The sequence below is a fragment of the Macaca thibetana genome, chromosome 1, assembly GCF_024542745.1.
Source record: "Macaca thibetana thibetana isolate TM-01 chromosome 1, ASM2454274v1, whole genome shotgun sequence".
Taxonomy (NCBI): Eukaryota; Metazoa; Chordata; class Mammalia; order Primates; family Cercopithecidae; genus Macaca; species Macaca thibetana.
Window position 1 is genome coordinate 21,167,634 of NC_065578.1, and position 27,655 is coordinate 21,195,288.

At 44.0% G+C, this 27,655-nt stretch overlaps 2 protein-coding genes across 3 annotated transcripts in view; one reads left to right on the top strand and one right to left on the bottom strand.

Annotated features, from left to right (window-relative positions):
- Nucleotides 1-27,655, top strand: part of C1QA (complement C1q A chain) — a 431,051-nt gene that overhangs the window by 76,778 nt on the left and 326,618 nt on the right. The gene's annotated exons all lie outside the window — the stretch shown is intronic.
- Nucleotides 8,477-9,431, bottom strand: LOC126955623 (BRCA2 and CDKN1A-interacting protein-like). The gene is given in 2 exon segments (XM_050792430.1): nt 8,477-8,719; nt 8,721-9,431. Coding segments are annotated over 2 exon segments (945 nt in total). The 5' UTR covers nt 9,423-9,431.

The following is a 27,655-nucleotide window of genomic DNA, read 5'->3' on the forward strand; positions in this document are numbered from 1 at the left end:
GGCCTCAAGGCTTCTCAGGGCTTCTCGGGCCCTGCCTCCCTCTAGCCCAAGTCCCGGTTCCCTTGTGCTTCCAGCATCTGAGGGGCCAAAACTGGAACTGCACCCTCACAGGCCACTGACCTTTGGAATAGTCCTGCCTCCCATTTAACAGATGGGGGAACTGAGGCTCAGAAAGGTACTTGGCCAGTTGTATCAGAGCCAGGATCCACACTCAGATCTGTCCAACTCCTGGTCAGTGCTCTGTCTATGCTGTGAGTGAGTTATCGTCGGTCGTGATAATAGTGTAATAAACTGCTCAGCTAGTGAAGTCTTGGTCTTATGTCTGCCCTTGGAGCGGTTCCAACTTTACAGACGAGGAAGCTAAGGCTTAGAGGTGGTAAGATAACTTTCCCAAAGACACAGCCGGGGAACAGCAGGGCTGGGATTCGAACTGTGGTCTGCCTGATCCCAAAGCTCATAATCTGGCTGTTCTGCCAAGCTGTAGGGCAGGAGGGGCCTGTCCTTGGAGGCCTACTCAAATGCCACCTACCCTGGGGGACCCCAGGACCACCTGTAGATCGTGTTCCTCCCGAGGGATTCCTTGGGGACAGTGTAGCCCACAGCCTTGCTCTCCGGTGAGGGGTCCATCAGTTGGTGTTGCCTGGGGGGGTTGGGCCGTGGGGTTTGGAGGCTGGTGGGTCAACCCTGCTGGTGGGTTGAGCTGGACTAGGAAGTGCTGCTCAGGGGTGAGCAACCTCCAGGGGGAGTGGGGAAGTAGAGGGGAAATATTCCCCGGCTTGGAGTTGGGGATCTGGAGCCCCAACTGCAAGGATATATCCTTCCAGGGTCTATCCTCCCAGGGTCTTGGTTTCCTCATCCGTAGAAAAGGACTTGGGGTCCATTTGAAGGGCTACTCTCCAATACCAGAGGCTTAGCAGAGCTTTGGGCTTCTGTTTCTTCCAGCTCCCTTCCCAGGAGCCGGGTGTAATGGGGAAAAGGGTTTACAGCGCTCTCACTGGGCTCTGGCTAAGTTTTCTACCCAGGGCTTTCACTGTAAGGAGTCACCAATGAAAATCTGCCAATGTGTTTCTTCTAGGGCTGCTGTTGAGGGTGTTTTCTGATTCATCACATGATCCCATTATGAGGAACCCCAGGAAAAATTGGCCAAGAGAATTCAATGTAGGCGATTTGCGTGAAGTCTGAGAAACTGGTATCATTTTATATTTTGGACACCGATTGTGTCTGTGAGTATGTGTGTCTGCTTGCCTGAGTGTTTACATCTTTGTTTTGCCCATGATGAAGCTCAAGGCTAAAACTATGACACACGACAGCATGGGACTTCCTGATCCAGGTCACCTCCCCTTCCCCTTGCCACAGGCCCCAGAATATAATTTTCATTTATTGACCTACTGCGCAGCATGAAGATACAGCCCTTTACCGATTTCCTCGTTTCCTTTGGGCCAGGGTGAAAACTGACTTTCAGAATGTGAACAAGGTGCATGATGGATCCATCCATTAGTGATGTCTGCTGTGGGCACACGAAGGGAAGTACTGGTGCATATGCCTCATTTTTGTCTTCCCTCATTCAAGCAATGTATAATATTGTATCTAATCACATTTTCTATTTAACCATATATAATTTCATAAGCTGCCTTTAAACATTTGTGGAACAAGTCTTCGTGTTAATAATGGTAATTCATTGCAAATAACCATTAGGTTATTTAACATAGGTTATATCACTATGTCCTTACCATATCCCTGTAGGAGAAAATGGGTGGATCATATGGCACCTTTGTGTATATTTGAAAACTATGCCCCTCTGGGCAATCATGGCTTAGAGAGCAGAGCACAGGGTAGATTTTAGCCCCATTCACTTCATCACTCAGGTGTATTTGTTCAGTGCACAACCTTAACAACCACACACAGCAAGCCTCTTCAGTGTCTTGCCAAATCCCATGGTTATATCCTTCACTCCAAATCCAGTTCTCATTTTATTACGTGCAGCACACAGACCATATTCTGAGTCTTGGATATCTATTCAGGCTCCAGGATGGTTGGTATTTGGTCTGAGGCTAAGTGAGGCAGTGGAAGGAAGAACAACGTAAACAACCTAACTCGCATTTGTGCCACAAACAGGCAAGATCCCTGCGGGTGCCTGGTCCTGCCTGCCAGATTCCGGTGAGGATCCTGGGCTATGAATAGTCCCAGTGATGCCCTCTCAGAGGACCCACTGGACTTCCCGCAGGTCTGGTCCTTGGCCTCCACCCCACACTGGCCACTGGGAAATCAGGGACAAGACCTCTTCCCTGGCACCTTCATCCCGCACGTTTCTTCCCGCTCACTTTCCGCCCGGGATTACCGCCGGGGCTGGGCTTCTGCACGCGGCTGTTGCTTGGGCCCCCACGTGGGCTGTTTGAAAAACATCTCTCTGAAAGCAGAGAAAGTGTGAGCCGTCAAGAAGGAGGGTGTGGAAGGAGAGAGGTCCTCAGAGGAGGGGAAATTTACAGCATTCATTTGGCCCGTTCTAAGGACACCGTGAGGCCTGCATGAAATGCCTTCCAGAGGTGAGCACGGGTATTTTACTGCCTAAAATTCAATGTCAGTGCTTCCATGCCCTTGGAGATTGCCTCCACCACCCCCTCCTGTGACAGATAAGGAAACTGAGGCCCATGATGGAAAGTGACTTGCCTAAGCCTGTACAGCTGAGTGAAAAATCTCAGGCACTGATGGGGGTGGTCCTGAGTGCATGCTAACTTCTCTGGACCTGATATGTGCATGATGTCAGGGCTGGAGATGCAGGTGGATGCCCCGCTTGGCTCCCTGAACTGTCAGCCTACTATGTGCTTTAGCATAGGCTATATCACTGTGTTCTCACCGTGTCTCTGTAGGAGAAAATGGGTGGGTCATTACAGAGGCAGAAACTCAGGTTCAGGGTCGGGACCATTGCAGGCCCGTCAGGCACCTTTGTATATGTTACAAAAATTTTCCCCTCTGGGCAGTCATGGCTTGGTGAGCAGAGTCACAGAGGGCCAGAGAGTCTGACTCACTTTCCGAAGGTCACACCGCACCACGGCAGAGGAGAAAGCCATGTGATCACGATCGGGAAGACCCTCTTCAGAGTTCAACAGTCTGGTTTCTGTGAATACCACTTACTGGCTCTGTGACCTTAGCCAGGTGACTTTGTCTCTCTGAGCCTCAATTTCCTCGCTGATAAAATAGGAGTAGTAACTGTAAGGCTGTTATTACGAAGACTTGGTAAGACAATGCAGAGAGGCACTCGGCACAGTCTTGGGATATCCTCATGTCCATAAACAGTAGCGCCAATGTCAGTGTGATTATCACTACCAACAGGAGCAGGCCGTTACAGCAGACATTTGTTGGATTGGTTGCCAGAGTCCAGCTTCTGGATTCCTTGGGGCAAATGGCCATGCCCTCTGTGTGCCATCTCGGTGGGGATGGTGGCGATGGGGGTCATTCTAGGCGCTCCTCTCCTTCTGTGAGAATAGAGGGAGCCACAGTCCCCCTCCGTCACCCCCATTCCAGCGCACACTCCCACTTGACCAGCTGCCCGTGCTCTGCTAAGTCTTTGAATCTTGAGCGCTGATCCAAGGTCAAAAGGAACAACGGTTGGGGATTTGTTGTTGTTGTTATGGTGGTTGTAGCAATGTCTTAATCGGCCTTTTCCTGTCATCAGATGCCCGTGGATTTATTCATTCGGCAGCTATTCTCGGAGCGCCACTCAGAGCCAGGCACCAGGCTGGGGGCTCAGGTCCCAGAAGTGCTCACAACAGGCAGCTTCCTGCTCCCCTCATTCCAGTCCTTCCAGAGCCTCCCTGAGACCTGCCTCTCCTGAGCTCACTCCTCCAGCCTCCTGTCAGTTCAGAGAGCCCCTGTGCTCCTTCTAGTACATTCCCCTCTGCTGTTGTCAGCCAGGGCTGACTTGGCTGCTGACGATGAGGGAGGCCTGGCTAATTCCAGGCTGTGGTGGGCTTGAACCTCACGCTTCTCTGTCTCCCATGCCTGGACTCTTCTTGCCATCATCTTCCCTCCTGGTACCCACAGTCATCTCTATGCCTGAGCCCTGCGGACCTTAAGGCTGACCTGGGTGGGTCAAGTCACAGGATTTGTCTGAGAAGAACCAGGGTATAAACAGTTTTGTGGGTTTGAGATGCCATAAAACCGTCCAACAATGACTTTCGAACTGCGGTGTCTGCAGAGATCCCTCCTGGGCTGTCAGGATTTGAGAGTGGGTTGGGGCAGTTGAGTACAAGGGCTCACTCCCCTCCCTACTCCCACACCTATTTTAACCAGAGTGGCTTTACCTAGCACAGCATTTAAGAGGCATGCACTCTGGGACCACGTTGCCTGGGCTTGGATCCCATCTCCACCATGCATGAGCTATAAGACCTTGGATAAGTCACATATCACTCTGCACCTTGGTTTCCTTATCGGTAACAAGAGAATGGAGAGACCTCAGAATGGTGCAGTGAGGATTCCAGGAACGTATGCTATAAAATGCTTCACAAGCGCTGGCCTGTGGTGAGTCTTCAACACACGCGAGCCACTGTTACTCTTTGCTTTTCCTAGTGGGTTTCAGCAGAATATTCCATAAGAAAAAAGAAGGGTCTTTTTTTGTCATTTAAGAAATGCCTGGGAATCTGATCCCCCGTGCTCTCTTGGGCGTGACCCCCTAGACCCGCCTGGCGCTGGTGTCTTCCTCCAGCACAGCGCTCCTCTGTGGGATAACGCCCAGCTTGAAAAAGCTGCTCTCCATTTGTGTGAGAAGTCACTCCTCGCTGGTGCTCTCGCCCCAGGCCATTTCAGGACGTCTGGCCTTGTGGCCAACATGGAGAAGCAGGTGGCAGCTGCCCTGCTGTGGTGCTGAGCTCCCTGGGCAGCGGGATTCTGTGGGATTCTGTTCTGCCCTGCAAGGTGGACCCTTTACACAGGCGTTTGGGCAACTGGGGCTTCGTTGGGCCCAGCTTCTCAACACATCAAAAAAGTTTTCTGGCTGATGTCGCTGGTGTGGGGTGGGGGTAGAGACCTCCCCTCCCCTCCCCTCCCCTCCCCTCCTCTTCCCCTCCTCTTCCCCTCGCTCCCCTCACCTCTCTTCTCTCTCTGCCACTCCTGCGTTTGTTTGTTTGTTACCTTTTGCATGGCTTACTTTATTCAAACGCATAAACAATGAAACTTAAAAAGCACCGATTCTGGAGTCAGACACAAATAGTTCCTGTCCTGGCTTTGCCATTTACTGGCTGTGCGTCTTAGAACAAAGCACTCAACCTCTCTGTTCCTGTCTCTCCATCTGGGAAATAAGGATGGTGAGAAACTGAAACAGCAGGGAGGACTGAGTGAGCTCATGCATGTGAAGCACCGAGTGAGTGCTCAGGAAATGTGAGTTTCTGTTTTTTTTTTTTTTTTTTTTTTTTTTTTTTAATTTTTATATAGAGACAGGATCTCACTATGTTGCCCAGGCTGGTCTTGAACTCCTGAGCTCAAACGATCCTTCCTCTTCAGCCTCCTGAAGTTCTGGATTACAGGCATGAGCCACTGCTCCCAGCCAAATGTGAGCTTTTGTGAGACCTGGGTTTAATGTGGTACAGGAAGGAGAAGCAACTCCATAGGAGGGAGTCAGGGAAGACTTCTCAGAGGAGGTGATGTTTGGACTGAGTCTTGATGGATGTGTAGGAGACTGTCAGGAGAAGGGCAGCTCAGGCAGAGTAAGCCCAGAGGCCTGGAATTATCTGGTGTCTTGGGAACAGCATATCATTCCAGAGGGCTGAAAGGTGGGATGGGACTTTTGGGGGAAGCAGTTGGAGGCAAGGCCTGAGAGGTGAGCAGGGCCACATCATGTGGGGCCTTTGGGCCAGGTTAAATGTATCCTGAGGGCAGTAGGGAGCCATGGAAGGGTTTGAGCAGGGGAGTGACCTGGTCTGCTGTAAGTTCTAGAAAGACAACTCAGCAGTGGCATGGAGAATGGGCTGGAAAGGGGGACTCTGCAGCCCCTTGCAGTCATGGTGATGAGGCTCAGAAGGAGACAGGATGTCAGCAAAGCCCTTTGACCTGGGCCTGGCAGTCGTCACTTTGGTCCCATCTGGTCAGGGTGGCCGAGCTGACCTCCACCCCACGGCCCGAGGCCGCTGCTCTGAAGGCCCGCGGAGCTGGCTGGAGAAGAGGCTGACTCCAGCCTGCAACGGGGAAGTAGAAATATTTGCTCAGCTGCAAGGACAAGCTCGAGTCTCTCCTTCCACACGAAGGGGAAAGACGCTGCCTGGGCTGGGGTCTGTCCACGGTTCTCCCTCGGATCCCAGAGCTCGCCCCCGCCCCTCCATTTCTGCCTTTGAGCCATCCAGAAAAAGTGTCCCTGCTCTTCCCTGCAACAGCCACTCAGAGCTCTGAAGTCAGCAAAAGTGACCTTTTTCCTTTTCTTCTGCAATTGAACACACCCAACTCTTTCATCTTTCTCTCGTGTGACAGGGACTGACCTTTATTTTTATTTTTGGAGAAATGTCCAGATTCAGCAGCCATTGATTCAAATCTTTTTTTGTTTTTTTCAACTAGCTGACACAGACAAGTCACCATAAGGGTTTAGAGCCAGGACTTTGATGTGAGGCAGCCTGGGCTTGAATCCCAGCCTGAGTTCTGCCACCTCTCTGCTGTGTGACCTTGGACAAGTCACTTAATCTTTCTGACCCTCACTGGGCCTTTTCTCTAAGGAGGTATTTATAACCTTTTCTCAAAGAGTTGTTGAAAGAGCCAATGAGCAAGTATTTACAAAGTGCTTAGGACAGTATCTGGCATGTAGTAGGTGCTCAGTAAATAGTAGCTACTATTGTCTATGTCCCTGGACACCTCAGCCCCTCTTCAGCTTCCTTTAACGCATGGTACTAGGCAGCTGTGCATTCATCAACTGCCAGGCCTTGATTCAACACTTCTGGGCTCGGAGGACTCTAAGATGGTCCCTCCCTAGGGGACAGGCATGGTGGCTCACATCTGTAATCCCAGCACTTTGGGAGGCTGAGGTGGGAAGATCACCTGAGCCCAGGAGTTCAAGACCAGCCTGGGCAACAGAGCAAGACTCTGTCTCTACAACAATTTTAAAAATTAGCTGGGTGTGGTGGTGCATGTGCCTGTAGTCCTAGCTACTCAGGAGGCTGAGATGGGAGGATTGTTTGAGCCCAGGAGGTTGAGGCTGCAGTAAGCTGAGATCACACCATGGCACTCCAGCCTGGGCAACAGACCCTGTCTCAAAACAAACAAAAACAAAAACAAAAAATTTAAAAAAAGATGATCCCCAGTGATTTTTACCTAGTTTTATTTTTACTTTTATCTCCTGCTATTATGCCTTGTGTCATCCCCTCCCCTTGAATTCGGGAGGATCTGTGACTTGTTTCTAACCAGCAAAGGTGACAGGAAGTCACTTCTGGGATGATGTTTGGTAAGATTGTAACTTCCTTCTTGCTGGTGGCCTCTGTCCCTGGCTGGCTTGCTGCAGCCAGCCGCTATGCTGTAAGCGGCCCCATGGAGAGGCCCGTTTGGCAAGGAACTGAGGGTGGTCTACAGCCAATACTAGCAAGACAACCTACAAAGAACTGAATACTGCTGTGATACGATGAAGATTAAAAAAATACATTTATTCTTCATCTCCGATTCCTGGCTCAGAGCTTCTAAAATGCTTATAATTTCCTGCATGATGGGATGATAGGAGCATCTGCTGTTATAATATTTGGTCTTAGTCCTTGGTTCCTGGCGTAAGAGCTTTTAAGACCCTTGGAATCTCTGGAGTGATGAATGTCATCTCATGCTGATGAGATGACTGGTGGTTGGGGTTCCCTAGATAGCTTCAGGGTTGGGGCTGGTTGCCAGAAAGACTGAGGCAGGATGAGAAGGTTGGAACTTTCAGCCCTATCCCCCAGAGCTCTGGGGAAGAAAGGAGGGCTGGAGATTGAGTTTATCACCAATGGCCAATGATTTGATCAATCATGCCTACATAATGGGACCTCCATAAAAACCCTAAACAACAGGTTTGGAGATCTGGGTTGGTGAACACATTTAGGTGCTGCGAGGGAGGTACACTGAGAGGGCACGGAGGCTCTGCACCCTCTCACGACACACCCTACCCTATGCAACTCTTCCATTTGGCTGTCGCTGAGTTGTATTCTTTATAATAAACCAGTAATAGTAAGTAAAGTGCCTTCCTAAGTACTGTGAGTCTTTTTTATTTTTTTAATAAAAAATAGAAGTTTTTAATTGAGTTCTTTAAATTCTACTCCATGTTTTTCTTCTTCTTGGAAAAGTTTTTAAATCAACCACTCAGAATTTGACCAAAATTTTAAAAAACTGATATTTTGTAAATGTGTCACAGACACATGAGACAGAATCCTACTTTTTGTAGAGGACCTTAATCTGAATAAAGTCATGAGTTTTTCAGTAAATCTCCACTGAGTTTTCTGGTAATGTTACAAAAACGGGCCCATCACTGTCCATTGGAAATGGGTTAAATAGATAGATATTCTTTCAGTTTATCCATGATTTCATTCATCTTGTCGCCTGGAATTAACATCACAGTTTGCAAGGGTGTCATCGGTATGTCATCAAAAGACCATTTGCCTCCCAGACAAGTGTCGCTCTCCTCCTGCACTGAGTAGTTGAACTTCAGAATTGCCTTCTTATAGAAAAGTTCTTCCTCTGCATTTGCAAACGTGAATGCAGCTTTCTTTTTGTTGCTAGGTTTCTTTTTTGGAATTGTTTTTTCCTGCTTCCACAAATGTCTTACTAATCAGAAGGTAAAAGTAGCACTTCCCACATGGTTTATTGGTTCTGTGTGCCTCTGCCAGTTCTTTCTGAAGCTGCTGGTACATGGGCAGAGCGATCTGTGGAGGGATATTAATGAATCTTTCACTTAGGAGAAGGCCCACAGGCTTGGTGGTGTCATTTAAAAACTTGTCCAGCTGTTCAACCATGCTCTTTTCACGGTTCTTCTCACAGAAGCTTAGAATCAACTCTTGAATTTGTTCAGCACACTGGGTACCCTTTCTTTCAGTTAAATTTAAAAGGCTTATGAAACCAAAAACCTCATCTTCATCCACATCGTATTCGCTGTCTTCTGAAACATCCGTTTGCTTAATCACACTCACAATATGGTTCTGTTGAATTAAGAGATCTGTTAGTTCTGCAGTGTTCACAGGATCCTTTAGAAAAAGCTGCTGCAGTAATTTCTTAATTCCATCATAATCATTATCTGATAGGGAGTAAGCTTCAAATTCAATATTCACTTTCTCATCAGTGACGTCATCCTCTTCATCCTCTTCCTCGTCACTGTCGTCATTGTTTTCATCCTCATCCTCGACTTCATCTTCCTCTTTGTCATCACACTGGACTAGGGGGTCTGGTGACTGCGGAACCCCACTTTCCATGGCCCGCCGCTTAGACCTGGATGCCATGTTACTGCTCACCTCTGTGAGTCTTTCTAGCAAATTATAGAGAGGTGGTCATGGGAACTCCTGATTTATAGCTTGTTGGTCAGAAGTACAGGAAGCCCAGGACTTGCAATTGGTGCCTGAATGGAAGCAGTCTTGCCAGACCGAGCCCTTAACCTGTGGGGACAGATGTTAACTCCCAGTAGTTAGTGTCAGACTTGAATTGAATCACTGGACACCTACTTGGGATCTGGAGAGTTGGAGAACTGGTTATTGTGGTATGGAAAAAAAACCCCTACACATTTGGTGTGAGAGATGTTGCACTATAAAAGACTTCAGCCCTGCCAACAACCACATGAGCTTGGAAGTGAATTCTTCCGCAGTTGGTCCTTCAGATGAGACCTTGACCTTGGCTGACATGTCAATTGCAGCTTTGCATAGGACTCAGGTAAACCATGCCCAGACTCCAGACCCACAGAAACTGTGAGATAATAAATGTTTTTAATTTATATAGTTTTATTTTTTTGAGATAGAGTTTCACTTTGTTGCCCAGGCTGGAGTGCCATGGCATAATCTCAGCTCACTGCAACCTCTACCTTTTGGGTTCAAGTGATTCTCATGCCTCAGCCTCCTGAGTAGCTGGGATTACAGGCGTGTATCACCACGCCTGGTTAATTTTTTTGTATTTTAGTAGAGATGGGGTTTCATCATGTTGGCCAGGCTGGTCTCGAACTCCTGACTTCAAGCGATCCACCTGCCTCAGCCTCCCAAAGTGCTGGGATTACAAGTGTGAGTCACTGTGCCTGGCCATAAATGTGTTTTAAAAGCACTAAATTGCCTGGGCGCAGTGGCTGATGCCTGTAATCCCAGCACTTTGGGAGGCCAAGGCAGGCCGATCACAAGGTCTGGAGATCGAGACCATCCTGGCTAACATGGTGAAACCTCGTCTCTACTAAAAAAAAAAAAAAAAAAAAAAAAAAAAAAAAAAAAAAAAAAAATTAGCCAGGCGTGGTGGCAGGTGCCTGTAGTCCCAGCTACTTGGGAGGCTGAGGCATGAGAATCGCTTAAACCCAGGAGGTAGAGGTTGCAGTGAGCTGAGATTGTGCCACTGTACTCTAGCCTGGACGACAAAGCAAGACTCTGTCTCAAAAACAAGCAAGCAAAAAAGCACACTAAGTTAATGGTAATATTGTTATTCAGCAACAGAGAACTCATACATTTGAGAGTGCGTTCGAGCAAAACCACAGTGGGCTGGCAGAGCTCTAAACTCCTCACACCAGCCGATGTGGCATCATGGGGATACTGTTAGTGAAGTGGTTTTACTAAACAACAACAGCAGCTTATGATTACTGAATGCTTGCCATGTTCCTTGCTCTATGCCAAGCCCTTTACATGTTTTATTTCATTTAGTCTTTGACATAACCCTATGAACAACTATTACCCCACTTGTCACCTGGGAGAGCGAAGGATTTTTGATTTTGAGATGACCTCCTCATCAGCAAGGGATTTGGCCAATTCCCCTTTGACCTGTCTAAAAACAAACACATTTCATCACTGCGAATGCTAGCTTTTTTTGTTTAATAAACATTTTATCCTGAAAAACATTTAGAGTTACAGAAAAGTTGTAAAGATAGTACAGGGAGTCCTTGTATACCTTTCACTCCATTTCTCTTAATGTGAGCATCTTGCATTACCATGGCACATTTCTCAAAACTAAGACATCACCGTCGGTACATTACTCTTAACTAAACTATAGATTATTCAGGTTTCACCCATTTTTCAGTGAATGCCCTTTTGCCATTCCAGGATTCAATCCAGGATCCCACATTGCATTTAGTAAGCATGGATTTTTTCTTCCCCGGACTCAAGCCAGTCTGGTCTCACACGATGAGTGTGTAGCCCTCTGTTGCCATGCATTGACCCTAATCCTCGCAAAAGAACAACTCTGGTATCACTGAATTAAGGGCGCATTTGCTTTTTTCCTGAGCAAGGAAAGAATGTCCCATACTGGCTAAAAACACCTTGGTCTGAACCATTTGGGAGGTTGACTGATGTCAACCCTCAAATAATTTTGCTCTGGTACCCACATTTTTGAAATTTCTGAAACAGGGGGAGGAGATGTCAGGTCATCACTCAGCACACACTGTCTCACAGTTCCAGAGGCTGGAAGTCCAAGGTCCAGGTGTCAGCAGGGTCGGTTCCTTCTGAGGACTGTGAGGGAGAATCTTCCAGGCTCTCTCCTAGAGACAGAAGGAGGGGCCCCTGGAGGTCATCTGCTCCTCTTGTCCCCTCTTCCCACCAAACGTTGACTGAGCATCTCAGCATCTCCATTGTCAGTTATAGGACTCCTCTAGTCACAAAAGATAAAAGGCACCCCAGCTGATCTAGAGGAAAAATAAAGGGAGACTTTTTAAGGGACTCAGTTCACATCAAAGTCCAAGTGAGGGAGAACCTTCCAGGCTCCGATGGTTTCCTGGCAATCTCTGGCATTTCCTGGATGGTAGAAGCGTCACCCCCATCTCTGTCTTTATTTTCACATTGCATTCTCCACATGTGCATGTTTCTGTGCCCAAAATCTCCCCGATTTATAAGGACACCAGTCACGTTGGATTAGCCACCCTATTCCAGGATGACCTCATCTTAACTAAGTACATCTACAACAACCTTATTCCTAGATTAGGAAATTCTGAGGTGCTGAGGGTTAAGACTTCAACAGGTGAATTTGGGTGGGGTGGGGGAAACACTATGGAACACATAATACTATCTGTGATTTCTCCCTGTGTCTTGGGCTTCCCACAGCCGGTGGCTGGGCCCTTAGAGGGAGCACCCCAGGGCGGGTGTCCTGAGAAGGACAGCGGGGGCTGCAAGGATTCTGACCTGCCCTCCGAAATCACACAGCACCACTTCTGCTGCCTTCTGTTGGTTAAAAGTGAGTCATGGAGCCTGTGCAGGTCCAGGGGAGGGGCCCCACAACGGTGTGAATTTTGGGAGGTGTACTGGGAGCTGGCTTTCGAACCAGCTACCCCAGGTTCATGGCAGGCTAACATCCTGAATCCCAGATTAAAGCGTGTTCTGTTCCCTGATTTTTGTCCCTCTGGTTAGCTCCCAGGGGTAATTGCTCAATAAATTGTTGTGGCCTGGAATTTTATCGTGACGGGATCTGTTCCATCAGCAGGAAAGTGCCAGCTCCCACCGCTTCTCTAGTGCACTCCCTGCCTCTTTTCCTTGGGAACCCAAGCCTGGCAGGGGCCAAGTCCTAGGACCGGAAGGACCCGAAGCTGGAACACAATGAGCTGCTTTTTCCTGCCCACACACCTGGGCCTGGCACTCAGGGGGAAAAGTGCCCCAGGCAGGCGGGCTTGCCAGACTTAGAAAGAAGGAGACCGAACTTGAAATGTTTTCTAAATCCTCCAAATGGAGCTTCTGCAGCACCGGTACCAGCTTCCCCCATCCCTACCCCGGGAGAGAGGAAAAGCAGGGAGAGGAAGAGAAGGAGTAGGTTTCCAGTCTGTTTATATTTCAGGCTATTTTGGAACCCCCTGAAGGCACTCATACACAGGGGCACATTTAAATGCACCAGGAAGTGCTCCCGGAATGGAAACTGGAGTAGGCGGAACTCTGGGGCACTGCACTGCCCGCTCTGTTCTGCTGTCCCTCAAACAACCAGCAATTCAGCCCCTTCAATGCCCAACTCAAAGCCTCTCTCAACGGAAGGGCTTCTGGAGGTCATCTAGTTCCTTCCATGCCCCCTTCCCACCAAACATTCACTGAGCATCTCAGCATCTTCATTGTCAGTCACAGGATTCTTTGGGTCACAGGGAATAGTGGAAAGGTACTCAAGCTGATCTAGATGAAAACTAAAGGGGGATTTTTTGAGGGGCTCAGTTTACATCAAAGTCCAAGGAGAGTTTGGCTTCAGGTATGGTTGAATCCAGCTGTTCCAACCATGTCGTCAAGGGTGGGTCTCTGAATATCCCTCAGCTCTGCTCCCTCCATGGTAGCCTCATTCTCAGTATTATAAGGAGGCAAGGTGCCTGCCAGCAGCCCCAAACCTTTGTCAAGTCCCTCAGAAGACCTTGGGATGTGAGTTCCCATTGGCCAGGCTTAGTCACATGCACTGCTATCCTTACCATCTGGGAGTGGAGTCAACTCCACCCGAAGCTCAGAGGTCCCTCTTCCACCAAACCCTTATACCCAGACACCAGGCAGCAAAAAAAAAAAAAAAAAAAAAAAAAAAAAAGGTACCCATGCTGTCTGCTTATATCCCTCTAGTGATGTAGGACTCATCAGCCTGGGGGCATCCCTGTCCTCTGATAACTTTATTCAGATTTCAATATTTCATACCATACTTCAGTGCAATTTATTTGTTTGCCTACATCCCTTATTGTACTCCTTTGTTTCTGTATCTTCAGCACAAGGCCCCCACAGAACAGGTGCTCAATAAATGTTTATCAAATGAAGGATTAATATCTTCCATTACTAAGCACATACGATGTGCCAGGTGTTTGATGCATATTATCTCATTTGATCCTCATGACCACTGTCTTAGCTAAAGAGCACCGTCCTGTTTTTGTATGTGAAGAAACAGGTTCAGACAGGTTAAGAAGTCACCTTACCGAGGTCATCCAAGAAGAAGACAGTGGAGCCAGGATTCGAGCCCAGGTCCTTTTGACTTTAACCTGATATGGACGTGGGAAAAGCCAGGAAAGAAGGGCAGAGGACAGGAAAGAAGAAGAAGAACAGAGACAGTAGGGGAGGAAAAGAGGACAGAGGAAGGGGAGTGGGAGGAAGCTGTGAATGTTAAAATTTCTTCCTCTGATGGTTATAATTATTATTATTTAAAGACACAGTCTTGTTATATTTCCGAGGTTGGATTAGAACTCATGCTCAAACTGCTAAAGTTTGAGTTGTCCTTCTGCCTTCTGCCAGAGCTACTGAGCTGGGAACACAGGTGTGCGCCACTGTGCCCAGTTGGATGGTTGTTCTTTCTTTATTTATTTTTTCTTTTGAGATGGAGTCTTACTCTGCTCACCCAGACTGGAGTGCACTGGCCTGATCTCGGCTCACTGCAACCTCCACCTCCCAGGTTCAAGTGATTCTCCTGCCTCAGCCTCACCAGTAGCTGGGATTACGGGTTCAAGTCACCACACCTGGCTAACTTTTATTTTATTTTATTTTTTAAGTAGAGATGCAGTTTTACCACGTTGGCCAGGCTGGTCTCAAACTCCTGGTCTCGGGTAATCCACTCGCCTTGGCCCCCCCAAAGTGCTGGGATTATAAGTGTGAGTCACTGTGCCCGTTATTCTTAATTTGCTTTTTGGTCACTGACTCCTTAAGGAATCTGATCCAAGTTAGTACCTTTTGGCGTGGCAATGCACCAAAGTACCGCACAATAAGAATATTAAATCAAAGTAAATGTCATCCATATACTGACATAGTACATTAAGAGTATTAAGTTCAGTAAATGAAGAAAAAAGATGATATTTTATTTGGGGTACAGTTCGAAAATCATTTCAGCTTGGGAATTTTGTGGTGGGGTAAACTGCTTATCTTATCAGTACTGTTTTTGTTTAGCAAGCCTCAAATCATTTTGTGAAACACTTGCAGAGAATTTAAAAAAAAAGACTCAAATATCTGGGTCACCAGAGTCCCTCATTTTAATAAATGACTTTCTGTTATGATTGATAATGGCATTAATTGAATAAGAAGGGAGAAACAGAAGACCAAAACTGGTGACCAAGGATTACACCTGGCAGGTCTACAGTGTTCCCAAGTCATGTCATCATCATTGGATTTGCTTTTTGAATTCAGAATAGGTGTTGGGTTGGAGGGTGGCTCTTTGTCTTCATTGCTGTGATGTTTGGAATATAGAAAAACTATGGAAAATAGGATGGAGGTCATCAGCCTCCTAATACTAAAACCGGGCAGAGATACAACAGGAAAAGAAAATTTCAGGCCGATATCTGTGATGAACATCAATGCAAAAATCCTCACCAAAATACTGGCAAATCGAATCCCGCAGCACATCAAAAAGCTCATCCACCATGAACAAGTAGGTTTTATCCCTGGGATGCAAGGTTGGTTCAATATATGCAAATCAATAAATGTGATTCCTCACATAAACAGAGCTAAAGACAAAACCGCATGATAATCTCAATAGATACAGAAAAGGCTTTCGATCAAATTCAACATCCATTCATGTTAAAAACGCTCAATAAACCAGGTATTAAAGAAACATACCTTGAAAGAATAAGAGCCATATATGACAATTCAACAGCCAACATCATAATGAATGGGCAAAAGCTGGAAGCATTCCCCTTGAAAACTGGCACAAGACAAAGATACCCTCTCTCACCACTTCTATTCAACATGTTATTGGAAGTCCTGGCCAGGACAATCAGGCAAGAGAAAGAAAGGGCACCAACACCACTGAAAGAAATAAATGGGAAGGGAGAAAATCAAACTACCCTTGTGTTTGCAGATGACATGATCCTATAGCTTGGATAATCCCACAGTCTCAGCCCAAAAGCTTCTTAAGGTGATAAACAACTTCAGGAAAGCAGCAGGATACAAAATCAATGTGCAAAAATCACTAGCATTCCTATACAGCAACAACAGTCAAGCAGAAAGCCAAATCAGGAATGCAATCCCATTCAAAATTGCCACAAAAAGAATAAAATACCTAGGAATACAGCTAACTAGGGAGGTGAAAGATCTCAACAAGGAGAACTACAAAACTCTGTTCAAAGAAATCAGAGATGACACAAACAAATGCAAAAACATTCCATGCTTATGGATAGAGAGAATCAATATAGTAAAAATGACCTGCCTAAAGCAATTTATAGATTCAATGCTATTCCTATTAAACTACCACTGAGATTCTTCACATAACTAGAAAAATCTATTTTAAAATTCATATGGAACCAAAAAAGAGTCTGAATAGCCAAGACAATCCTAAACAAAGAGAGCAAAGCTGGAGGCATTATGCTACTCTGCTTCAAACTATACTACAGGGCTACAGTAATCAAAACAGAATGGCACTGGTACAAAAACAGACTGAAAGACCAAAGGAACAGAACAGAGATCCCAGAAGTAAGACTGCACACCTACAACTATCTGATCTTTGACAAAGCTGACAAAAACAAGCAATGGGAAAAAGAATAAATGGTGCTGGGATAACTGGCTAGCCATATGCAAAAGATTAAAACTGGACCCCTTTTTAAACACAATATACAAAAATTAACTCTAGATGGACTAAAGACTTAAATGTAAAACCCAAAACTATAAAAACCCTGGAAGACAACCCAGGCAATACCATTTAGGACATAGGCACAGGCAAAGATTTCATGACAAAGATGTCAAAAGCAATTGCAACAAAAGCAAAAACTGACAAATAGTATCTAATTAAACTAAAGAACCTCTGCACAGCAAAAGAAACTATTAGCAGAGTAAACAGACAACCCACAGAATGGGAGAAAATTTTTGCAAATTATGCATCTGACGAAGGTCTAACATTCAGCATCTATAAGGAAGTTGAACACATTTACAAGAAAAAAAACAACCCCATTAAAAAGTGGGCAAAGGACATGAACAAACCCTTTCAAAAGAAGCCATACATGTGGCCAACAATTATATGAAAATAAGCTCAATACCACTGATCATTAGAGAAATGTGAATCAAAACCACAGTGAGATACCATCTCAGACCAGGCCAGATGGCTATTATTAAAAAGTAAAAAAAATAAATAAATAACAGATGCTGGCAAGGTTGTGGAGAAAAAGGTGCGCTTATACACTGTTGGTGGGAATGTGAATTAGTTCAACCATTGTGGAAGACAGTGTGGCAATTCCTCAAAGAACTAAAGACAAAAATACCATTCAACTCAGCAATCCCATTACCAGTTATATGCCCAAAGGAATATATGCTCTTCTATTATAAGGACACATACACATATATGTTAATTGCAGGACTATCCATGATAGCAAAGACATGGAATCAACCTGAATGTCCATCAATACTAGACTGGATAAAGAAAATGTGGTACATATACACCACAGAATGCCATGCAAACATAAAAAGGAGCTAGATCATGTCCTTTGTAGGGACATGGATGTTGCTGGAGGCCATTATCCTTAGCAAACTTAGGAAAAAAAACCAAATACTGCATGTTCTAACTTATAAGTGGGAGCTAAATGATGAGAACACATGGACACAAAGAGAGGAACAACAGACACTGGGGCCTATTGGAGGGTGGATGGTGGGAGGAGGGAGAGGATCAGGAAAAATAACTAATGGTTACAAAACTTAATTCCTGGGTGATTCCATAATTTATATAATAAACTTCCAAGAAACAAGTTTACCTATGTAACAAACCTGCACACGTACCTCTGAACTTAAAATAAAAGGGTTTTTTTTTTTTTTTTTTAAAAAGAAAATAGAGTGGAGGCTCCAGATGACAGGTGAATAGTCAGGGGTCTTTCTGTGCATAGTTTCAGGGCTTTTGAACATTCCCTAAGTCCCATAAGCATATAAGCATGTGAAAAAATTGCCCAAGATGAGAAGAACCACCCCAAAGCATGAGAGAGTACTCAACACTCACACAGAGTATGCAACAGAGCCTATTCTCATCTGGCAATTGAAAAACCTCATAACTCATGGGGCACTGGGGAGAGTACTCAAAAGAGTCTTGCTTCAACAGTGGGAATAATTATCCCTTTACAAAATGCAGCTCTCGTCACTCCTAACAAATATAAGAAGCAAGACAAAATCAAACTATTTTCCAGCAATTTAATTGTGTCCCAGAACAAAGATCAAACATTTTTATAAAAATACAAAAATAGGCAGCACCCAATAAGGTCAAATTCACAATGTCTGGCATTTGATAAAAAATTTCCAAGCATTTAAAGAAACAGGAAAATGCAACCCCAAAAGGAGGAGAAAAGTCAATCAAAACTAACCCAGAACTGACACAGAGGTTCGAATTAGCAGACAAAAAGCATTCAAAAAGCTATTATAACTGTATTCTATTTGTTAAAGAAAAATTAGAGGAAAGATTGAACAGGTTAAGTGGAGTCAGAGAAGATATCAAAAGGACCCAAATAAAAAATTTGTTAAAATGACACCATCTGAGATGAGAAATAAACTGGATGGGAATAATAGCTGACTAGACATTGTAGAAGAAAGGATCAGTGGACTTGAAGATATATAAATAAAAATTACCCAAAATGAACCACAGAAAGTCAGGTGAGGTGGCTCATGCCTGTAATCCCAGCACTTGAGAGGCCAAGGTGGGTGGATCACTTGAGGCCAGGAGTTCAAGGCTAGTCTGGCCAATATGGTAAAACCCTGTCTCTACTAAAAATACAAAAATTAGCTGGGCATGGTCGTACCTGCCTATGGTCCCAGCTACTTGGGAGGCTGAGGCATGAGAATCGCTCGAACCCAGGAGGCAGAGGTTTTAGTGAACCAAGATCATGCCTCTGCACTCTGGCCTGGGCGACAGAGTGAGACCCTGTCTCAAACAAAACAAAACAAAACAAAACAAACAAAAGCCAAAATGAACCACAGAGAAAAAAGATATTCAAAAATATCTTTTTGAATATCTAAAAAAAGATATTCAATTTAAAAAAATTGAACAAAGCATCATTGATCTGTGGGACAACTTCAAGCAGCCTAATACATAGGTAAATGGAGTTCCCAAAGGAGAGGAGAGAAAGGGGGTAAGGGAAAGCAACAAATCATTGGAAAGAAAAATACTCCAAGGAAAAATGATTGTATTTTTAAAAATTTGAGCCAAGACTTCCACTGAACTCCAAACACAGAAGCATGAGGAAAACTATACCAAGTTACACCATAATCAGATTGCTCAAAACCAATGGGAAAGAGAAAAATCTTAAAAACAGCCGGAGGACAAAAAGACACAGCGTACAAAGGAACGAAGATAAAGATGACAGCAGATTTCCAATTGGAAACAATGCAAGTGAGAAGACAGTGGAGCAATGTCTTTAAAGTATTAGAAAAATAAAAAAGTATTGATCCAGAATTCTACACCCAGAAAAATATCTTTTAAAAGAAAAGGTAAAATGAACACTTTTTCAAGGCCAGGTGGCTCTGGCCTGTAATCTCAGCATTTTGGGAGGCCAAGGTTTGCAGATTGCTTAAATCCAGGAGTTCAAGACCAGCCTGGGCAACACAGCAAAACCCTGTCTCTATAAAAAAATTAGCCAGGCACAGTGGCTTGCACCTGTGGTCCCAGCTACTCAGGAGGCTGAGATGGGAGGATTGCTTGAGCCTGGGAGGTTGACGCTGCAGTGAGCAATGATTGTACCACTGCACTCCAGCCTGGGCAACAGCCTAAGACCACGTCTCAAAATTTATATATTATAAAGACTTTTTCAGACATACAAAAGCCAAAATAATTCACTACCAGCAGACTCACACAGTAAGAAGTGTGCAAAGAAGTCCTTCAGGCAGAATAAAAAAATGATATTATGTGGGATATGAAATTACACAGAAGAATGAAGAGCACCAGACATGATCACTCTAAAGATTAAAAATACAAACTTTTGGCTGGGCGCGGTGGCTCAAGCCTGTAATCCCAGCACTTTGGGAGGCCGAGACGGGCGGATCACAAGGTCAGGAGATTGAGACCATCCTGGCTAACACGGCGAAACCCCGTCTCTACTAAAAACACAAAAAATTAGCCAGGCGAGGTGGCGGCGCCTGTGGTCCCAGCTACTCGGGAGGCTGAGGCAGGAGAATGGCGTGAACCCGGGAGGCGGAGCATGCAGTGAGCTGAGATCTGGCCACTGCACTCCAGCCTGGGCGACAGAGCGAGACTCCGTCTCAAAAAAAAAAAAAAAAAAAAAAAAAAAAACAAACTTTTTTCTTATTTAAATCTCTTTAAAAGATAACTGACTACTTACACCTGTTAGAATGACTGTTAATGAAAAAGGTGAAAGAGAACAATTGTTGGTGAGGATGTAGAGAAAATGGAAACTTGTATGGGATTGGTAGCTATGTAAACTAGTATAGCCATTATGGTAAACGGTATGGACGTTCTTCAAAAAACTAAAAATAACACTACCACATGATCCAGCAATTCCACTTCTGAGAACATATCCAAAGGGATTGAAGTCACTGAAGAGACATCTCCATTCCCATGTTCATTGCAGCATTATTCACAATTCATTATTGCAGATGAGATATGGAATAAATACAAGTGTCCATCAGTGAATGAATGGTAAAGAAAACGTGGTATATAAACATAATGGAATACTATTCAGCCTTTAAAAAGAGGAAAATGCTGTCATTTGCAACAACATGGAGGAGCCTGGAAGGCCTTATGCTAAGTGAAATAAGCCAGGTACAGAAATACTACATGATATCACTTATATGTGGAATCTAAAATAACTGAACTCATAGAATCAGAGAGTTCAATGGTGGTTACCAAGGACTGGGGTGGGAGGGCAGGAAATGGGGAGATATTGGTCAAAAGGTACATTTCCATTAGACTAGAGGAATAAGTTTTGGAGAACTGTGGTACAACATGGACTATAGTTAATAATCATGCATTGCATATTTGAAAATTGCCAAGAGACTAGATTGTAAATGACCTCACCACAAAAATAAGTATGTGAGGCGATGAATATATTAGCTTGAATTAATCATTTCACTATATATATATATACACATACATATATGTTTAAAAAATCATACTGTACCCTATAAACACATACAATTATTATTTGTTAATTTTTAAAAAATCTAAGAGATATCTGACTAAACAAAATCAATAACAAGATAATGAGGAATTCATAGCATAGATAGAGGTAAAATGTATGAAAATAGCACAAATGCTGAGAGAGGAGAAATGAAAGAATACTATTTTAGGGTTCTTATACTATTTGGGAAATGGTATAATATTCCTTGAAGGTAGCATGATAAGTTAAATATGCATACTGTAGACCTTAAAGCAATGATCAAGATAGCAAAACAGTTGTAGCTAATAAGCAAATAAAGAAAAGAAAACGAAATTAATTAATCTAAAAAGAGGGGGGAAATAGAGGAGAAAGGGAACAAAGAACGAATGGGACAATTAGAAAACAAACACTAAGATGCTAGATTTGAACCTAACTATATCAATAATAGCATTAAATATAAGTGATCTGAACATCTCCATTAAAAGATAGAACTGTTAGGTTGGATGAAAAAGTAAGACTCAACTATATGCTGCCTATAAGAAACCAACTTTAAATATGGGGACACAAATAGGTTAAAAGTAAAATTATAGAAAAATAAATATCGTCTTAACACTAATAAAAAGAAGGCTGCAATGGCTATATTAATGTCATACAAAGTATATTTCAAAGCAAATAATTTGACAATGGATAAAGGAAGTCATTTCATAATAATAAAGAGGTCAATTCATCAAAAGGACATAGCAATTCTAAGTATATATGCACCTTATAAAGAGGTTAAAGTAGAAGAAACAGAAACTGATAGAATTCCAAGGAGAAACAGACAAATACACAGCTACAATCAGAGATTTCTATACTCCTCTTTCAAGAATTGATAGGACAAGTGGAAAAAAATCAGTGAGCGTACAGAAAGTCTGAACAGAATTATCAACCAACTTGATCTAATTGATATTGATAGAACACACCACTCAAAACAGCAAAATACATATTCTTTTCAAGTAACTCTCAAAGGAAACCTCAGGCTTCACTGGTTAATTCTACCAAATATTTAAGAAAGAATAATATTGGTTCTGCACAATCTTTTCCAGAAAACCGAAGAGGAGGGAATACTCCCCTACTCATACTATGAAGCCGGCGTCACCCTTATACCAAAATCAGAAAATTACATTATAAGAAAAGAACACTACAACTAATATCTCTCATAAACATAGATGTAAAAATTCATAACAAAATTTTATCAAACTGGGCCCAATAACATATAAAAAGGATGATACATCATAACCAAGTAGGATTTATTCCAGGAATGCAAATTTGGCTTAACATTGAAAATTAATCAATGTAATTCACCCTATTAACAAACTAGGATCAGGAATAAGAAAAGGATGTCTGCTCTCACCACTTCTATTCAACACTGTACTGGAAGTCCTCACGAGAGCAATGAGGGAAGTAAATATATAAATACATAAATAAGAGGCATTCCGATTAGAATGGAAGAAGTAAAGCTGTTGCAGATGACATAATCTTGTGTGTAGAAAAACTAATTTGCACTGGAATTTATTACTGAGTTTAGCAAGATTGCAGATTAATATTCAAAATTCAATTCTATTTCTGCATATTAGCAATGAACACTACAGAAACTGAAAATTTTAAAAAGCAACATTCGCATCAGCCTCAAAAGACATGAAAACACTGAAACACGGTGGAAACACTGAAAAACAATATGCAAAACGTGTACACTGAAAGCTATAGAACATTGCCGAAGTGCGAGAAAACCTACACAAATGGAGAGGTATGCTATGTTCATGAGTTAGAAGACTCAATAGTTAAGATGTCTGTTCTCCCCAAATTAACCCATAGAGCCAACATAATCCAATCAAAATCTCAGTCTTTTGTGTAAGACTGATAAGCTGATTCTAAGAGTTGCATGAAAAGCAAAGGACCTAGAATAGTCATGGCAACCCTGAAAAACCATGAAGTGGGAGGACTTAACACTCCCTGATGTCAAGAGTTAGCATAAAGCTGCAGTAATCAACACTGTGTGGCATGGGTATAACAATACACACATAGATCAATGGAATACAAAAGGAAATCCAGAAATAGATCCACATGTATATGGACAACTGATGTTTGACAAAGATGCAGAGGAAATTCAGTGGAGAAAGAACAATCTTTTTATGGAATGGTGCTGAAACAATTGAATATCTACTTGCAAAAACAAAGAAAGAAAGAACTCCTATCTATAATTTATACTATATTTTTAAAAATGAGCTCAAAATGGATCATAGATGTAAATGTAAAACTAAATCTATGAAATTCCTAGAAGAAAACGTTGGAGAAAATCCTTATGACCTTGGGTTAGGCAAATATTTCTTAGATGTAACACCAAAAGCATGGGCCATAAAAGAGGTGGATAAACTGGACTTCATTAAAAAATTTTTAATAAAAACCACTTGTACTATTCACAAGACAATGTTAAGAGAATGAAAACACAAGCCACATAGTAGGAGGACATTTTTTCAAATCATATATCTGATAAAGGACTTATGTTCCAGAATACATAAGAACTCTCAAAAACACAAATAAGAGAGCACCCAACTTAATTTTTTAAATGAGCAAGATTCGAAGTTATTTAACCAAGTCACATATTCGGATGGTAAATAATCATGTGAAAAGATGTTTGATAGAAAGTATGTCGGGGGTGGCTGGGGGAAGTGAGAGCATCAGGAAGAATAGCTAATGGATGCTGGACTTAACACCTAGGTGATGGGATGATCTGTGCAGCAAACCACCATGGCACATGTTTACCTATGTAACAAACCTGCACATCCTGCACATGTAGCCCAGAACTTAAAATAAAAGTTGAAGAAAAAAAAAGAAAGAAAACATATCAGTCTCGGCAACATAGTAAGACCTCTTCTCTGCAAAAAATAAAACAATTAGCAGGCTGTGGTGGAATACACCGGTACTCCCAGCTACTTGGGAGGCTGAGACAAGAGGATTGCTTGAGCCTGGGAGGTCCAGGCTGCAGTGAGCCATGATGGCACTGCTGCACTCCCACCTGGGTGACAGAGCGGGACCCTGTCTCAAAAAAAAAAAAAAAAAAAGAGTAAAACATGTCATTAGAAAAATGTAAATTAAAGCATAAGGAGATATCTATCACTACACATCTCTCAGAATGGCTGGTATCTGAAAGACTGATCATAGCAGGTGTTGGTGCTGAGTGTGGGGAATGACTGGGTCTCTTATATGCTGCCGGTGGGAATGGAAGCTGGTACAAACATTTTGGAAAACAGTTTGGCAACTTCTAACAAAGTTAAACATGCATGTACCATATAACCCATGAGCAAAAAAAAAAAGCACGTGACCCATCTATTCATACAAAGACTTGTTCACAAATACTCATAGCAGACTTATTTGTAATAGCCTCAAACTGGAACCGACCAAATGTCCTTCAGCTGGTGATGAATGAGCAAATTATGGTATATTCATGCAGTGGAGCAATAAAAAGGAACACACTCTAACATATGAGACTGCGTAGATGCATAGCAATATAATTAGGCGGAGTGAAAAAGCCATCAGTAAATACTGTATGATTACTCTTATATGAAATTCTAGAAAATGCAAACTGATCTTTAGTAACAGAAAGTAGAACAGTGGTTGCCTGGAGAACAGGGTGGGTTGGAGGAAGGAAAAATTACACAGAGGCTCTTTTGCTTGTAGTGTTGGTTTCACAGGTGCATCCACATGTCAAAATGCATCTAACTGTACAAGCTTATTGTAGTTCAGTAAAGCTCTTTTTATTTTTATCTTAAAAAAAAAATTTCTTTTTTGAGATGAAGTTTCACTCTGTCGCCCAGGCTGGAGTGCAGTGCTGCGATCTCTGCTCACTGCAACCTCCACCTTCCAGTTTCAAGTGATTCTCCTGCCTCAGCCTCCCAAGTAGCCGGGATTACAAGCGCACACCACCATGCCTAGCTAATTTTTGTGTTTTCAGTGGAGACAGGGGTTTCACCATGTTGGCCGGGCTGTTCTCAAACTCCTGACCTCACATGATCCGCCTGCCTTGGCCTTCCAAAGTGCTGGGATTACAGGTGTAAGCCACTGCACCCGGCCTTTTAAAAAATGTTTTTGTAGAGACAGAGTCGCTGTTGCTCAGGCTGGTCTCAAACTCCTGACCTCAAGTGATCCTCCCTCCTCAGCCTCCCAGAGTTCTAGGACTACAGGCATGAGCCGCCACACCCTGCCAAAGCCGTTTGTAAAAGCCACGTACACTTATTGGCTACTTACTATTCACAGACTATTACTTATTATTAATACAACCTTTTTTGGAGCCACAGACATACATTCACTTGTTCACTCAAAAGCATTTTTTGAGCACCTACTGTGTGTCAGATACTGTAATAAGATCTGAGAATACTTCAATCAACAAAATACACATGACATTTTTGACCTCTTAGAATTCACATTCTTGGGAGGGAAAAGTGGAGAGTGGGGAGACAAATGCTAGTAAATAAATATCTGGCTGGGCGCAGTGGCTCACGCCTGTAATCCCAGCACTTTGGAAGGGCGAGGTGGGCGGATCACTTGAGGTCAGGAGTTCAAGACCAGACTGGTCAACATGGTGAAACCCAATCTCTACTGAAAATACAAAAATTAGTGGGGTGTGGTGGTGTGCACCTGTAATCCCAGCCACTTGGAAGGCTGAGGCAGGAGAGTCGCTGGAACCAGGGAGGCAGTGGTTGCAGTGAGCCGAGATCGCGCCACTGCACTCCAGCCTGGGCAACAGAACAAGACTCCGTATCAAAAAACATAATAAAAAGATAAATAAATATCTAATATATCAGACAATGATAGGTAATATGATGGGAAAGAAAAAGCAGGGTTGGGGGTGGGATGTGGGGTGGGGTGGAGCTGTCATTTGAAGCAGAATGATCAAGGAAGGCCTGAACGATAACATGACATTTGAGCATCAACATAAAGAAGGTGAAGAATCCAGGTGTGGTGGCATCTTGGAGAAGAGAGTTCTTGACAGAAGGAAGGACACATGCAAAGGTCCTGAGGTGCGAGTGTGCTTGGAGAACCTAGAAACAGCAAGAAGCCCGGTGTGGCCGGAGCAGAGTGAGGGAGGGGGTGAGTGGTAGAAGATGAGGTCAGGGCTGGGGCAGGTCAAGTTCAACCACTGGAAGGATTTGGTCTTTTACAAACGTGCAATGGACCGTGATCCTAGAAAGAGGGACGGTATGTCAGTTAGCATTTTCCGTGGATCTACCATGTGCCTTCTGCGTCAGAAGTCAGAAAGTTCAGGAGGCTGCTTTATCCTACTCACCCTGTGGGGTAATACCTGAATGGCCCCCAGCACCATGCCTAGCACACAACTGGCATTACAAAATGTCACCTGTGATTATCAGGTTGTGGGAGGAGATTGAGACAGGCTTTTCTGAGAGAGGCATTTGAGCTAGGCTTGGAAGGGTTACTAGTATATTCTAGAACCTTTATAGTTGAAAATTATGGTATCTAGAGGAAGCCAGAAGGAACAGTAGGCTGTGGGTTCACTGAAAGCGTGGTCTCTGTGTTTCTTGTTAGCCTCCATCTGCAGGGCCTGACACAACATCTACATGTTTGTTGAATGAATACACGACAGAAGGAAGGAACAAATGAATAAATGTGTCTGGGGCAGAGCCAGATGATGCAGACCTTCCCTTTCTTTCTTTCTTTTTTTTTTTTTTTTTTTTTTTTTTTTTTTGAGACAAAATCTTGCTTCATCACCCAGGCTGGAGTACAGTGGCGTGATCTTGGCTCACCACAACATCTGCCTCCCGGGTTCAAGGCTCACCACAACCTCCGCCTCCCGGGTCCAAGTGATTCTCGTGCCTCAGCCTCCGGAGTAGCTGGGATTACAGGCATGTGCCACCACGCCCAGCTAATTTTTGTATTTTTATTAGAGACGGGGTTTCACCATGTTGGCTAGGCTGGTCTCGAACTCCTGACCTCACATGATTCACCTACCTCAGCCTCCCAAAGTGCTGAGATTACAGGCGTGAGCCACCGCGCCCGGTCAGACCTTCCTTTTCTAACCAGGAGCTGCCTGGATCCCAGCAAGACTTCAGCTCCTAGAATCACAGAAACCAGGATCCAAATCCCAGCCTCATCCCTTTTCCTGTGAGACTGTGGGGAGGCTACTTGACTGCTTGAAATCTCAGTGTTGTCCTCCGCAAAATGGGAACAACAGTAACACCTACTTCACAAGGTGATCATGAAGGTAAAATGTGACAGTGTGGAGTGCCCTGCATGGTGCTGGACACATGGCAAGTACTCAACAGGCATTAAACCCGGCTTTTATCGAGCAGTGCCTGGTAGCAGCCACTGTGCTAGGGACTTTTCACGGATTCACTCTAAATTTCAGCCTTGTGAAGTAGGTACCATTATTATCAACCCATCTAACAAGTGAGGACCCAGAAGCTCAGAGGGGTTCACCGACTTGCCTGAAGCCACACAGCTCGGCAGTGTGGAAGCTGGGATTTGAACCAGAGTCTGTGCTTGTCGCCACTGTTCTGTTCT